The sequence below is a fragment of the Hypomesus transpacificus genome, chromosome 1, assembly GCF_021917145.1.
Source record: "Hypomesus transpacificus isolate Combined female chromosome 1, fHypTra1, whole genome shotgun sequence".
Lineage (NCBI taxonomy): Eukaryota > Metazoa > Chordata > Actinopteri > Osmeriformes > Osmeridae > Hypomesus > Hypomesus transpacificus.
In genome coordinates this window covers 2,546,634-2,560,318 of record NC_061060.1, presented here as the reverse complement: position 1 = coordinate 2,560,318, position 13,685 = coordinate 2,546,634, and the positions used below count along the sequence as shown (strand labels likewise).

Below are 13,685 nucleotides of genomic sequence, written 5' to 3'. Positions count from 1 at the left end.
TTTTCCCAGGATACTTAGCAGGCTTCCCTCTTTTATAGCGAGAAAAAGTCCCAGTTGGGCGTGCGGAGTCTGGAGGATGGCGGAGATGAAAGGAAGACACACGGCCGAGTGAAAGCCATGCCTTGGAGGGAGAGGGAGAGAGAGAGAGAGAGAGAGAGAGAGAGAGAGAGAGAGAGAGAGAGAGAGAGAGAGAGAGAGAGAGAGAGAGAGAGAGAGAGAGAGAGAGAGAGAGAGAGAGAGAGAGAGAGAGAGAGAGAGAGAGAGAGAGAGAGAGAGAGGGAGAGAGAGAGGAGAGAGAGAGGAGAGAGAGAGAGAGAGAGAGAGAGAGAGAGAGAGAGAGAGAGAGAGAGAGAGAGAGAGAGAGAGAGAGAGTCTCCCTCTCCAGAGGAGGAATGAGCTCCAGCAGGGCCACCTGTTCAGCCTGCATGTGCCACCCTCACAGCCTGACATCTCACCTGTTCAGCCTGGCATCTCACCTGTTCAGCCTGGCATCTCACCTGTTCAGCCTGGCATCTCACCTGTTCAGCCTGGCATCTCACCTGTTCAGCCTGGCATCTCACCTGTTCAGCCACCCTCACATGTGCATGATGTTAGACATTTAAAGCAGAGAAAGGTTCTGGTGGTTCATCGTTAGCAGTGGAACAACCTGAAACAACGTCACGTACGATCCAGGGTCAGTGAAACCCAATACAAACATCATTTGAACGAATTCTGTACCTGTTGACCATAACTATACATCACAAATCCAGGCTCAGTTGTAAAGTCAGAGCCTGGAGGATGGGTCCTCTGGGTGTCTCAATCCTGGCACACCGGCTTTCCCCTTCTTTCACAGTTCATCGAAATCCAGTAGAACCTCTGGCAAATATCGACGAAAATAATGACAATGAAATATATTCGCTATAATATCGTACCATATTCCCTGCCAGGGTAAATACCCGATAGCGGCAAAACGACATTTCTCAACATAAAACCTGGAGCGCCCATCTGTCTTCCAGACCCAGAGAGGGAGTGGGCGGTGCTGGAACACCTGTCTTATACTGCAGTAAAGGGACTCCTGCTCTCCCTGCAGCTGAGGGGGTGATGACCCGCGCTCCCCGCCTTACCTGAGCACCAGGCAGGCCTGGAGCAGGCGCCTGGGGCTCATCTACACCACCACACACACACACACACACACACACACATTCACACACACACACGTTCACACACAAACACACACATTCACACACACACGCAGTCACCCCTCGAGTCACCCCGCCGGCTGTAAAGTAAGCTGCCGTCATACGCCAGTGAGGGGTCAATAGTGTGTCAACATCCAGCCGTAACGAGACACATACTCAGACACAGACACGCACACACACACACACACAGGCAGGCACACACACACACAGGCAGGCACACACACACACACAGGCAGGCACACACACACAGGCAGGCACACACACACAGGCAGGCACACACACACACAGGCAGGCACACACACACAGGCAGACACACACACACACAGGCACACACACACACACACACAGGCAGGCACACACACACACACAGGCAGGCACGCACACACACACACACACACAGACACGTGCTCCAGAAGACCTGTTCTCTTAGTTTGGAGGAGTTGTTCAAGAGGGCCAGAGACAGAGGCTGAAGAGATTCTTCACAAAGGCTTCAAGAGCGCTAAAACGCTTCTGTTTCCAGTGGAGAGCCAGTGTTGTTATGAGGGCTTCATGGTTGAATATCCAGTCTCTCAGTATCCTTGAGTTACATCTGCTGACTACAGGTCATCAAGTGTTCTTTTGTGTCTTAAAATCAATTTCTGGATAGTCCTTAAATGTGAAACTGTACTTGTGTAATGTACTTGAAAAGGGGCAGGTAAGTAACTTCTCCTTGAATTAGTGAAGTGAGTGTAAGTGAGGTCATTGTTTCTTCCACAGGAGTGCAGCATGTTGTGGCGTCAGGTCCAGAGGACGAGTCAGAGTTAAGCCTCTGCTGCTATCAACTGGTCCAGACCCCAACACCTAACCCTGGTCTGTATGTTTACTCACATTGCTGTTAAACATTTACATACCCTTCCAAACACCCGTGTCAAAGACAGAAACCGCATCATTCCACTGTGTCACATTAGCATGCAGAGAAGCAGTTTGTCTTCTGCTCTGAAAGAGACCGAAAAAGCCTCAAAACATCCATACTAATCAATCTGTCCAGAGGAACACACGAGAGCATCGAGGGATCTGCAGTAAACAGCTTTTACCTCAGCCGGGGTGAAACTTTGTTTTTCTAGACCGGAAGAATGAAGCGGAAAGCAGACTTGTAAGGATGTAAGAAGTTTGTTGTGACACTGAGAATGCTCTCAGGTTGGGTGGTGTTTTAAATAGAGACAGAGAGAGCTCTTCCTCAAATGAACCCGTTGTCCTTTTCAAGCAAAAAAGCGAATCCTAAATTCAGCTACGTCTGTTAATGAGCCATTTACGTGTCTTATACCTAATAATTCATGTTTGGACAAGAAGGTGAGTACACTAATGTAAAATGCAGGACTCTGTTTTAACAAGTCTCAACTCTATTTTAATGGTCACATCCTGGTTCGAAGATGTATATAATGTGTTACAGTGTGTTTTCCCTGGCTGCTAAATGTGGAAACATAAACATACTATTCTTGTGTTACCTATAATTGTTCTATTAATATACTCAGCAAGGACCGAGTCTAGTCGATGGGGTTCTGCATGGTTGGGTGTGTAGGTATTTATTGTGTGCAAATTCAACATATTTCCAGTTGTCGCACGTTGTTAATATTTGGTTACACCTTTGCCATTCAGGACTCATTTAGATCGCCACATTTCACACCTGCTTGTCCCACACTATCGGGCCTCAGAGAAGCCTAGTGGGTGATAGACAAACGACCACAAAGTAACATCTGTCGACACAGCAGATTCAAGCAAGCAAGACTTGCCAGAGCTGGGCTGAGGGTCCAGATTGGGGGTTAGGGAAGGTTTAAGGTGAGGGCCATGGTGAGTGGTTCTTTGTTAAACAATCTTTACCATCTGTAAGACTCTCACAAAGAGTTAGTGAGTGTGAGAGGAACGCTAGCCAGACTGGAACAACACGTTCCCCTTTTTTTTTTACAATCAGCAACAGGGTCTTTGCAATCGTCAGTGTATCTGAAAATACATGATTAAGCGGTCACATGACCAAATAGTCCAGCATTCCAACGCCATATACATTTGGGGGCGGGGGGGGGGGGGGGGGGGGGGGGACCTTTATAAAATGATTGTATAGGTTCATTCAACAGTAAATCAACAGGACCTGGAATCAACAAGACAGGTAAACAATGTCCCAAACCAACAAAGACAATGAACACTTCACCACATCACTTGGAAAAGCAGCAACAAAACTATCCAACAGACAAGAAAAACCTTTTCTTCAGTTGGGGGAAGAAAAAAAAAATAACCCAGAAGACCAAACTGTAGATTTCAGTCTTGGGGCCTCAGGGAGGTCTTTGGTGTCAGTCGACAGTGTCTCCCACCTGAAAATGCAAAAATAAACTATAGGTGAGCGCAGCCAAAGGCACCGAACATAAACCACACACCATACAATTTACAGTGAGAAAAACCCGTTCTGGAAAATCCTATTGCTTCTCCCTCCCATTATTTCTCTCCCAAAGTGTTCATTTACAGTAAGTAACGGTATGATATTTTTATCTTCTTCAAATTTTCGAGTCATAATGTGAGCTGTGCCTCCGGAGTGTGAATAAGTATATAAATCACATAAAAACCATGTAATGCGTTTTAGCACGCTTGCTTCCTAAATATACATCTCCTATTGTCCCTGACGCTCCTGCCAGCTTCCTGTTTCCCACCACTCTGTGGGGACCAGTGTGCATCATCTGCACTCAATCACAAGAACTCTCTGGAGGTCCACACAAAGGAGCAGGGGAGCTGACCAAGCAGATACAGGGGCCACTGGCAAACACCTGGCCTTATCATTAGTCATCTCTGTGTGCGGGTGTGAGAGGACCCCCCCCCCCAGGCGAAGAGAGACGCCAAAAGAACACAAGTCCTGGTGCTGGAGGACGTGTCCAGAACTACCGAACACTAGCTCCGTAGTCCAGAACTGTTGTCTATAGGGGTTGAGACAAACTTTTAAAATTTTCAAAAATCTAGGGTGAAACTGGCTCCCTCCCTGATTACCCTGATTAGTCACGATCATCTCACCTGGTCTTTTCCCCTCATAACTATTAACTAGCACGCCCTAGGGCACGTCCATACTACCATGGCAGTGGGACAGAGTTCATGTGTCCTGTCAGCAGTGGACTGACCTGGGTGAGAGTGAGCTGGCTGAGCAGGTCCTCCTACAGGCCTCTCTACTTGTCCACCTGGGCCTGCAGGGCGTCCATCTCCTCAGCCACCCACAACGACGTCCTGAAAAGCCAGTGCGTGGCAGTGACACTTAGTATTGTTATTTATTATTATAACGTTTGTCTTTATTTCTTTTATTCACGGCTGTCATGCTGCGATTTCACATCGCGGACCGAGGTAGCTACCAGTTCCAGTATGACTTGATGATAATGATGATATTCATCTCAAAACGTTAAGACTCAGATTCTATTTTTTGACCAAACCTTTATTTAACCAGGAAGGGCTCGTTGAGATTCTGACCCAGATATAAGTGTACCTGCTGCATGTGTCCTCCAGAGGGCAGCATTGGCCCGGGTTGGGGCCGGGGGAGCCATGCCGGAGCTGAGCCACCTCCTTCTCCAGCCTGCTCACCTGCAGGACCAGGTTCTCCTTCTCCTCAGACAGGCCATCCTTGAACCTGGGAAATAGGATTCAGGGTGCATGTTATGGTATGGTATGTTGGACAAGGTGATGGGTTAGGTCCTGTTTCTCTTCTGATATTGCCTTTCTGTTGTTTCCCTTTGTCTTTTCTGTGTCTGTCTTTCTTAAATCTGTCTGTCTTTTCTGTATGCCTGCCAAGCAGAACCAGTGACAGTATAGAGATCCCCATCATGGCCGCCCACCTTTTGACGCAGCAGATCCAGTGACGCTGCTGTTCGCAGAGCCACTCAAACTGCTGGGCCGTATCCTGCAGCTTCCTGAGGCTGGCGGCGTTCTCATGCTGCAGTTCCTCCACCCTCCTTTGGTGGGCACTGGCCTGCTCCTCCCAGGCCTCCTGCAGTTCCGTGACCCTCCTCCGATTTGCGCTAAATTGCTCCTCCAACTCTACGGAGAGTTTTGCGTAACTCCGCTCCAACTCCTCCAGCTCACCGGTCTTGCTATCGCAGCCACAAAACAAAGGAGGCCAATTATCGGCGTTACGTATTTATTTAATTTTTAAGCCTGCGGTTACCTTCTTTGAATCACTTAAGTTAATTTAAGAAACGTTCGAAGTTCCGTGATCCCATTGTCAATGTTCAACATGAATTGCTAACAGGAGATTCAGCTGGAGGGGTTAAATTGAATCCACAGTGTGACAGCGGGTTTGGACGTCTTGACAACGTGCCGAACTTTCTGTGGACATTCAGCAAGTCAGCAAATTAGAGGAAGGGGTGCCAATTTCTGCTGACCTAAAATCACAAATTCAGAATCTCATGTTTTTATTACTAAGACATAACTAGCTCAATATCGTTGCGACGTGTTTTTGAAACAGCTGGAGGCAGCTTCACTTGGCTACAGTTTGTGGTAGATGGTAATCAAAAGTTAGGACTCCCATTTAATTTTTTATGTTTCTTTGCTTAACATACGCCTTTATCTAGGCTGAACTTTAGATTTGTACAAGATGTTTGTTTGCACAGCTGGGTGTAGAAAGCCATGGGGTACATGCCCCTAACCCTAGCTATTTTAAAACAAACGTCATCAGATTCAAATATCGAGGGGAGGTCGGTTGAGGGGTACACACATCCACTTCCTGGCCTTCCTACATGCCCCCATTTCCCCAATGTTTTCCCTGAATCTACCCACAGTGGGCCTACCTGTGCAGCTGCGCCTGGAGGCCCTCAGCAGCCGCAGCTCTCTGCAGGGCCTCAGTGTGGAGCTCGTCCACCAGGCCCTCCAGCTGCACCTCTGAGGAGAGCAGGTGGAGGAGCTCTGAGTTCACCTGCTCCAGCTGCAGGCTCAGCACTGTTGCTTCTCTGGAGCCCTCCTCCGCCAGCACACACACACGCTGTCGCAGGAACTCCACCAGGCCCTCAACCAGCACACACACACACAATACACAACACACACAGTACACGTGCATAACACGTACACATAGAAAGCAAACTAAGCAGATGAACACATTCTAATGATAAGCATCCTTTTTACAACCAGGATAATTTACTGGAATGCCCTATGGAATGCAAGGGCCGCTACAATAAACTTGTTTGCCATGAACATTTAGTAGAACCTTAAATACCAACATGCTGTAGTTATGCATGGGAAAATCTTGTTTGGAAGTAGGTATAGGCCTACTGTAAGTGTATGCTATGAATTGAAATGATATTCATGAGACCAAAATGTTCAGACAGAAGTCCCAAAACGGCTGAACATAAGTGTGCCTGGCAAGCCCAGACCTGTGAGTGTGTATGAGCACAATCCAGATTTAACAGGAATGTGTCGAGTTAATCCTTGAAACTGATATTTCACCCCCCCCCCCCCCCCCCAAAAAAAAAGGTAAAGATCAACCCTGCTTGATAACAACCACTCAGAAGAAGAAGACAAACCAAAATGGCGGCTACCTGTTCTTGGCGTAGCCTGCTGACCAGCTGGTCATGCTTGATGCTCAGCTCCACGTTGACCTGCTCCTGTTTGTACAGCCGGGACCCCAGCGCTTCCAGATCATTCTGCAGGTTCCTCTCCCTCTCCCTGCTCACCAGGACCTCCCTCTCCAGCACTGCTGCATCACAGGGGGCCTCAGCCTTGTTAGACTCTAGTACCGTAACAGTAGGACACCCCTCTGCTCTCCCAGTGCCATGGATGTGGAGGTCAGGTCAGCACAGCTCTACCGATGGGTGTTTCTGGAACGGTTTGTTCCAGAGCACAGCAACACAGCACCAGAGCACAGCAACACAGCACCAGAGCACAGCAACACAGCACCAGAGCACAGCAATACAGCACAGCACCAGAGCACAGCAACACAGCACCAGAGCACAGCAATACAGCACCATAGCACAGCAACACAGCACCAGAGCACAGCAACACAGCACAGCACCAGAGCAGAGCAAAACAGCACAGCACCAAAGCACCAGAGCACAGCAACACAGCACAGCACCAGAGCAGAGCAACACAGCACAGCACCAGAGCAACACAGCACAGCACCAAAAGCACCAGAGCACAGCAATACAGCACCAGAGCACAGCACCATAGCACAGCAACACAGCACCAGAGCACAGCACCAAAGCACCAGAGCACAGCAACACAGCACCACTCACACAATGTAAGACTCAACACTGTGAATTCTCCTACTAATATGATAAAACTATATAACTTGTTGTTTTATAATGTTAGGCTGTAGAACTACCCAGTTACTACACAGGGGTAGACAGTGGGTCTGGAAAACATATGTGTCACTTGTTCCAACGAATTCAGTAGAGCTGGACTTTGAACTGTACGTTAAAGATACATGAATGACTTTCTATGGAAGTGTTCAGAGAGAACCGCAGGTGAGAAAACCCTTCACTGATACAGAAAGTACATGAACTAGTCCTTTCACAGCAATAACCTACACTGTTATCAGGATCTACCAATGACAGTTCATGTGGGTTTTAACACATGATTTCAACACAAATTACATTACAATTGACATAACACAGACCTTCATCAGGTCTGGTCCAGAATATTCCATACTCACCTTTCTCATGAGTTAGACGATTACACTTGGCCGTTAGGAAATGGGTTTGGCTGTAGTCTTCTTCTCTACCGACTCTGAAAAACCTCCTCATCCTCTCCTCCTCTCCCTCCTCATACCTGCATTCCCCTGCTCTCTGCTCTCCCTCGCTTCAGGACTGGCACAGGCAGACAGGCTGCTGATTTACTGTCTCACGAGTTGCTGTATGCCTGCTGAGTGGGAGTGTTTAGAAAGGCGGTGAACGGCAGGAGTGTCTCCCTCTCTTATCAGGACTTGTGGAGAACTGATAACCCCTGGAACACACCCACTAAGACACGTTCCATCATCTCCCCAAGCTCATTGGCATTTATCATTAGAACCTAATGTAGACCTTACATCGCCCCTTTAATATTACCCAGCGGTAGCTGATTAAATAACATTATTATTATGTGCTCATTCAGCAGATGATTTCATCCAATGCAACATTTGAGTATGGGGAAATTTGAACCTGGCATCTTTTGATCATAAGTCGAGATCACTGCGCTATAGCCAAAATCTCTTAAATGTGACAGCATATAAATAGAGCAGTTACTAAAAAGTGGCTTCAACTCAGTAAACTGAGGATAATATTTGAATGTGTTGTGCTCAAAGGTCAGATGTAACACAAACGTTTTTTCCCCTCAAGGTTTAGAAGCTCGTGAAAGAGATTGAGAGGCTGGTGGCACGTTCTGAGGCAGTAGCTGTGCCTTAGAGGCAGACGTCTGAGTTGCATGACAAACTACTGTCATATCAGTGTGTATCCTGGAGGGTAAAGTTACTATCGTGAGACTCATCCCATTCATTGCATTGGAGTTTTCAGGTGGACCCCCTCACCAGAAGGGGGAGACAAACCAAGCTGCTGTTCCAGTCTAATTTCTCATGTCCTCAGTGACACCAGCCTCTGTCAGTCTCTCCACGGGCCTCGATGTCTTACATTGAAGTCTGAACACAAAAGTCTTGGATGACACACACACACTTTGCTACTTGATACGCTCAAGAGACTTGTCTCTCCCTTGCAGTCCACATATAGATAGAAGCCTCATCTGTCCAGACTCACAGGAGACAGTGAGGAAGAAATATGCAGAAACAGGCTTCTATGAGTTACGATGTTGTCACATGTCGACTTTCAAGCGTGCAAACTTGCCGACCACATGCTGTGCCATGTAAGGACACGTTCTGTGGAAACTATATTGGTACTGGTCTATTCATTTTATATAAAGGACATTTGTGATATATGTGCCACACTCATCTGAACACTCTATCCTGACTGGTTACATGATCCAACATTGTTCTCATAAACCAAATCAACTCTTATTTGTTGTGCATCTTTCCGGCCACCGACTGACATCATCCTATCGCTACTCCAGCAAGAGCAAAGGATAAGCATGTAGGGTACATTTGAACAGAACAGTGAAGGAGTATCTGTGTGAATATAAAGCAAGGATTTAAGAAAGTCTTCACAGATTAATTTTAAGCTCTGTTTAAGCTCTGACACTGTTTAAGCTCTCTTGGTAGTCAGGACAACAGGAACTAGGGTGAGAATAATAAGGATCGAATTAGTTTGATTCGATCCATAATTTGTTAAGAGGATGATGCATAATTAAAACAAGAGAATGTTCAAAAATGGCATTTATTAAAAAAAGAAAACCACCATGCTAAGTTCTGCCTCCTTAACACAAAAGTTGTCAATAGAAAATGGCATCTGGACATCTGCAGAAAGCGTCTGGTAAAATAAATAATGTACCTCCAAATCTGAAAGACTTTTGCAAAAATAAATAAAAAGGCTGTTAAATCCATAACACGCATGTAATGACCAGGTTCTGTAAGTCATGCATTCTTTTTTAAAGAAAAGTTTGGGACATTTTGTTGTCATTTCTTTAAATAAACCAGTAAATAAGTTGAAAGTCTGCAGTTCCCAAACCAGAGATGCCTCCTACACAACTTGTCACTGTAGAAACAGTTTAGTAACATTGGGAATGGCTGAAAAAAAACTATTTTGTTTTAGCTCAAACTTGAAACACAATGAAAAAAACTAAATTGACACATTACCTTTGTTAATCAAGGTAAAAATGATTAGTTCAGATGTTTGAGACAACTCAAATAAGGACAGAAGAGTCATCATTTTGATACCAGTAATACAATCAATCCCTCCACTGTTGTTGAGGTCTCTGGAAGACAACAATAACTTACTAAACTTAACCACCAAACCCACAAAAGTTCAAGAATACCTGATGAAACCAGTGTTTAACTGCAATTAGATTGGAAACATTTTAGACAGATTTAGTCAATTCCAGAGACCAGTCTTCACAAAGAGAACAACCCCAAAAACCAAAACCAATGAACAAGCAAACAAAAACTGCTCATGGACACTCACCCACCTGACTTGACCTGTGCACATGTGGTGACAGATGCTTAATACCTTTCTTAGTTGGACAACTAGTTCACCTTAAATGCAAAAGCAATTAAACTCCAAAAGCTGCAGACTGCCGACTGAACTCTTTCAACATGAGGGCAAATGACAAACGACAGGACTTCATTGCATCTTAACATACAAACGCACAGACCACACAAAGTTGAATAGGTCATCTCAATTTAAGTCAGTTACTTATGACTTGGAGGAAGGTATTGAAAAGCCTATTGAAATGTGTACTGAATCCTTATAAAAACAATAGGTTTATCAAATACAGATTCATTACTCACAACTTCAAACAAAAATAACAGTTGATTTACCTCTTGATAGGGACAGGAAAGTACATAATCGTCTTTGGATACTTAATCTAGGGAAATTAGTCAGTGGCCAATGTCATGGAAAGCCTAGATCCTAACCTTGCCCCAGCTGCAGCCAATGATCCTATGGTTATTTATGCTTTTTTAATGCCATGTCTAATCAGCATTGAAATAGCATCAAGTTACTGTATCTGACTCCAACCTAAACAATGAAACATGAGTTGCTTGTCGTTTGTGAATTGCTGAGTCAGTACAATTGGACCACTGTATGGGGGTCACATTGAATTACATATCATAATAACAGAATCCTTCTATAACTTGTAATTTTGAGCGTACTTTTTTTGCATTGTTTTATGTGAAAGTCTGCTCAGGTATATAGTTTATAGAACATAAAGGAGTGGATATTATTCTCTCCAAAAGAAAGAACGTTTTGTGGATTACCATGTCAGCGAGGGGAAGTGAGGATGTAGGGGGGAGGAGCAGTGAGGGGGGAAGGGAGAGGGCTGGGGCCTACTGACCAACATGACATTGCACTGAGTAGCCAGACAAAACGAAAGCAGAACTTTGTCCTCAAAAACCCCCCAACAACTTTCAACTTCTGTACAAAAACAAGAAACACAGGAAATGTGAAAGCTTATGGCCATGTCCTATTGGTCATGTCAGGCCCAGGTTGACATTCCGTAGGATTTTACACGCACACGTGATGATCCAATGAGATCTCATCATTATTTACTTGCAGCACTCAAAGATGAGTTTCCAGGCCAATCACAAATGTGAATCAAAGAACTTCCGAAGGAATGTCACCGTCGTCCAATCAAAGTCAATTTGACATTCTGCATGACAGATAAAACAGATTATTGCACAGGGTTTATGTGACTATGGATGGTTGGCCAAATAAATAACATCAGCTAAAATAATTACAACAACACAATAATAATAATTGTAGTAATAAAAACAGTTGAGTCTAAGGTCCCAAACCCGATCCCCGTCTTTACCACTGCTGCCAACTAAAGTCGTCATTCGACCCAAACACCAAGAAGAATCCAAGGATGGTTGCAAAAATGACAATGTTCCCCGTTAGCACAAGCGCGCACGCTCCCCAAGCAATCTGTAAGGAAAAACCATCAATAATTCAGTGAACACAGTGATTTCTATGGGGTCTCTGTGGTATGGGCAATGAAAGATTTAAAAAAAAAAAAAAAAAAAAAAAAAAAAAAAAAAAACTTGGGGAGCTTTTCTAGAATAGAGCCCAAATTCACTTAAAATATGCTGTGAAAACTAGATCTATACACTTGTGAAGATGTATGCACAAGGGAAATGTTGTGTACTTACAACTTCAGCTCTAGCAAATATAATGGGAAGGCCAAAGGCTGAAACCACAATCCCTGTTGTGAGGAATATGGCTAGCTCTTTACAGGCGTTGCTGGCGGAGTCTGTGTCGTCAACAATTCTCCTGGAGATGCAGTACGGTATGGGGGCGAGGATGTAGAAGAAGAGAAGGAACAGCGGCCAGTATTTACTGTGAAGGAGAAAAGAATAACAATAAGGGATTCACTCAGCAGACTCCTCTGTCCGCATACAAGCGGGGGGGATTTGAACCTGTGACCTGCAGCTGAATTATTCACACCCTAGTTCCTGTTGTTCCTATGATTGTGAAATATTAGTAAAACAGTGGGCCAAGTGTACAGTACAATAACTGGATGTGTGTTTAAGATACTTACTCATACACTGGAAGAGCACATCCTAGCATCAGGAACATGAGGCCAATAGCTCCGCCGAAGGACAAACTGATTAGAGCTGAACAACGAGAGAAGGGGAGCCATAAACATGAAGAGTTTACATTGTATTCATTTCGCAGGTTCTTATCCAAAGCGATGAACAAATCGAGCTTACATAAAGTTTGGCAGAATATGAAGGATAAAAAGAGCACAGTTCGACAGTTTTTCGTTGGTCACAGAGTGGAATAATAAGGATAAGCCTAGCCGACAAAATGACTAGTTAAGTCTTGGTGGAGGCTGTGATTGATCATCTGACCCCCATGGGGCCTAATACTATGGCTGGAAGGAGGTAGCAGTCATATGATACGTCAGATGGTTTCACATGTAGCAAATGCTTAGGATTAGGAGCCGCAAAGCTTGTTACATTACTCCAGTGAATTGCATTTTTGTTCAGACGAATCCGGCTAGTTACATCTAAGGTTAGAATCAGTGTGAACTACACAAACGATGATCACTTACTGGGTTATCTAGCGAGGAACCTAGAGAGGTTTGTTATTTGACCCTGGTGTATATCTCATTCATTAATATATTGCCCACATCTCGTTTGCTAAGGTTAGCTAGCTATGTAGAGCACACATGCCAACCTAACCTACCTACAGTGGCTCGCAACATTAACTAGCTAATGCTGCTAACTAATTAGGTTTGCTAGGTAGGACAAATGCATACAGTATGGGACACATATTCAAAAGAATACCCAAGCGGTTACTCGTAAATTGCCTTCTTCCGAGACCTCCAACCCATCTTAAATGCAAATAGCTAGCATAATAACATTATTGCTAGCTAGATACTGGTAGCTAGTGAATAGCTGGCATAATGGCGTTTTGGCAAATGCTAACCAGCATTATCATCTTGGCCGGCAAACTGTAGCTACGCTATGGTAGTATGGCATATTATACCGATTCTTTCACAATTAGTAACGTATGTTAACAATTGATAGTTTGATATATTTATTTTGATACAAACCCTTTGCGATTGAAAATCAGATCGCAATGTCTTACCTTTGATTCCGGCCATTTCTGCTCGTCCTAGGCAGTCCCTATCAACGAACGACAACAATACACCCTTGACAGTGTTGCTAGCTAGCTAGCTAAACTGAAAGCAAAAGAACCCCAGCGAGCAGCCGACCGTGCATATCGCTGCTGCCTTTACTACACCACGGCGCCTGCGCGACAGTGGTGTAGTCAAAAAAGTATAATGTTCTGATTACAAAAAAATAGCTTTTGCCCATGCAAATATATTCTTATAACTATTTGTACATCCAATGATGTGTGTATCATCGTTTGATGATTTGATTAGAAATGTCTTTGAATGTCTCTCTTTGAGTTTTACATTCAGTGCTATCTT

General features: G+C 44.7%; 2 protein-coding genes across 5 annotated transcripts; both read right to left on the bottom strand.

The window, feature by feature from the left end:
• Positions 1-2,520: 2,520 nt before the first annotated feature.
• Positions 2,521-8,064, bottom strand: LOC124467359 (rootletin). 3 transcript variants are annotated; one of them, XM_047019643.1, is made up of 7 exons: positions 7,822-8,064; positions 6,710-6,864; positions 5,966-6,186; positions 5,015-5,269; positions 4,669-4,809; positions 4,313-4,415; positions 2,521-3,520 (listed from the first exon to the last, which is right to left on the bottom strand). In XM_047019643.1, the coding sequence occupies exons 1-6, from the start codon at positions 7,910-7,912 to the stop codon at positions 4,358-4,360; spliced, it is 921 nt and encodes a 306-aa protein (XP_046875599.1). In that variant the 5' UTR covers positions 7,913-8,064; the 3' UTR covers positions 2,521-3,520; positions 4,313-4,357. The 3 variants fall into 3 exon arrangements, with proteins under 3 accessions (XP_046875599.1, XP_046875589.1, XP_046875606.1); XM_047019633.1 differs by having other exon boundaries at positions 6,710-6,867; positions 7,822-8,063; XM_047019650.1 differs by having other exon boundaries at positions 5,966-6,180; positions 6,710-6,867; positions 7,822-8,062.
• A 1,388-nt stretch (positions 8,065-9,452) lies between these two features.
• On the bottom strand, positions 9,453-13,475 carry leprotl1 (leptin receptor overlapping transcript like 1). Of its 2 annotated transcripts, XM_047019181.1 has the most exons (5): positions 13,340-13,475; positions 12,285-12,360; positions 11,896-12,082; positions 11,559-11,671; positions 9,453-11,396 (listed from the first exon to the last, which is right to left on the bottom strand). In XM_047019181.1, coding segments are annotated over exons 1-5 (393 nt in total). In that variant the 5' UTR covers positions 13,356-13,475; the 3' UTR covers positions 9,453-11,395. The 2 variants fall into 2 exon arrangements, with proteins under 2 accessions (XP_046875137.1, XP_046875129.1); XM_047019173.1 differs by having other exon boundaries at positions 9,453-11,671.
• Positions 13,476-13,685: the final 210 nt, after the last annotated feature.

Coding starts and splice junctions, on each gene's coding strand:
- LOC124467359 (XM_047019633.1), bottom strand. CDS start 7,912: ATGAGGAGGTTTTTCAGAGTCGGTAGAGAAGAAGACTACAGCCAAACC. Junction 4,810..5,014: donor TGGATCTGCTGCGTCAAAAG/GTGGGCGGCCAT, acceptor CCTATTTCCCAG/GTTCAAGGATGGCCTGTCTG. Junction 4,416..4,668: donor CTGGAGGACACATGCAGCAG/GTACACTTATAT, acceptor CTGGCTTTTCAG/GACGTCGTTGTGGGTGGCTG.
- leprotl1 (XM_047019173.1), bottom strand. Junction 12,083..12,284: donor TGTGCTCTTCCAGTGTATGA/GTAAGTATCTTA, acceptor TCTCCTTCACAG/TAAATACTGGCCGCTGTTCC. Junction 11,672..11,895: donor TATTTGCTAGAGCTGAAGTT/GTAAGTACACAA, acceptor TTTTCCTTACAG/ATTGCTTGGGGAGCGTGCGC.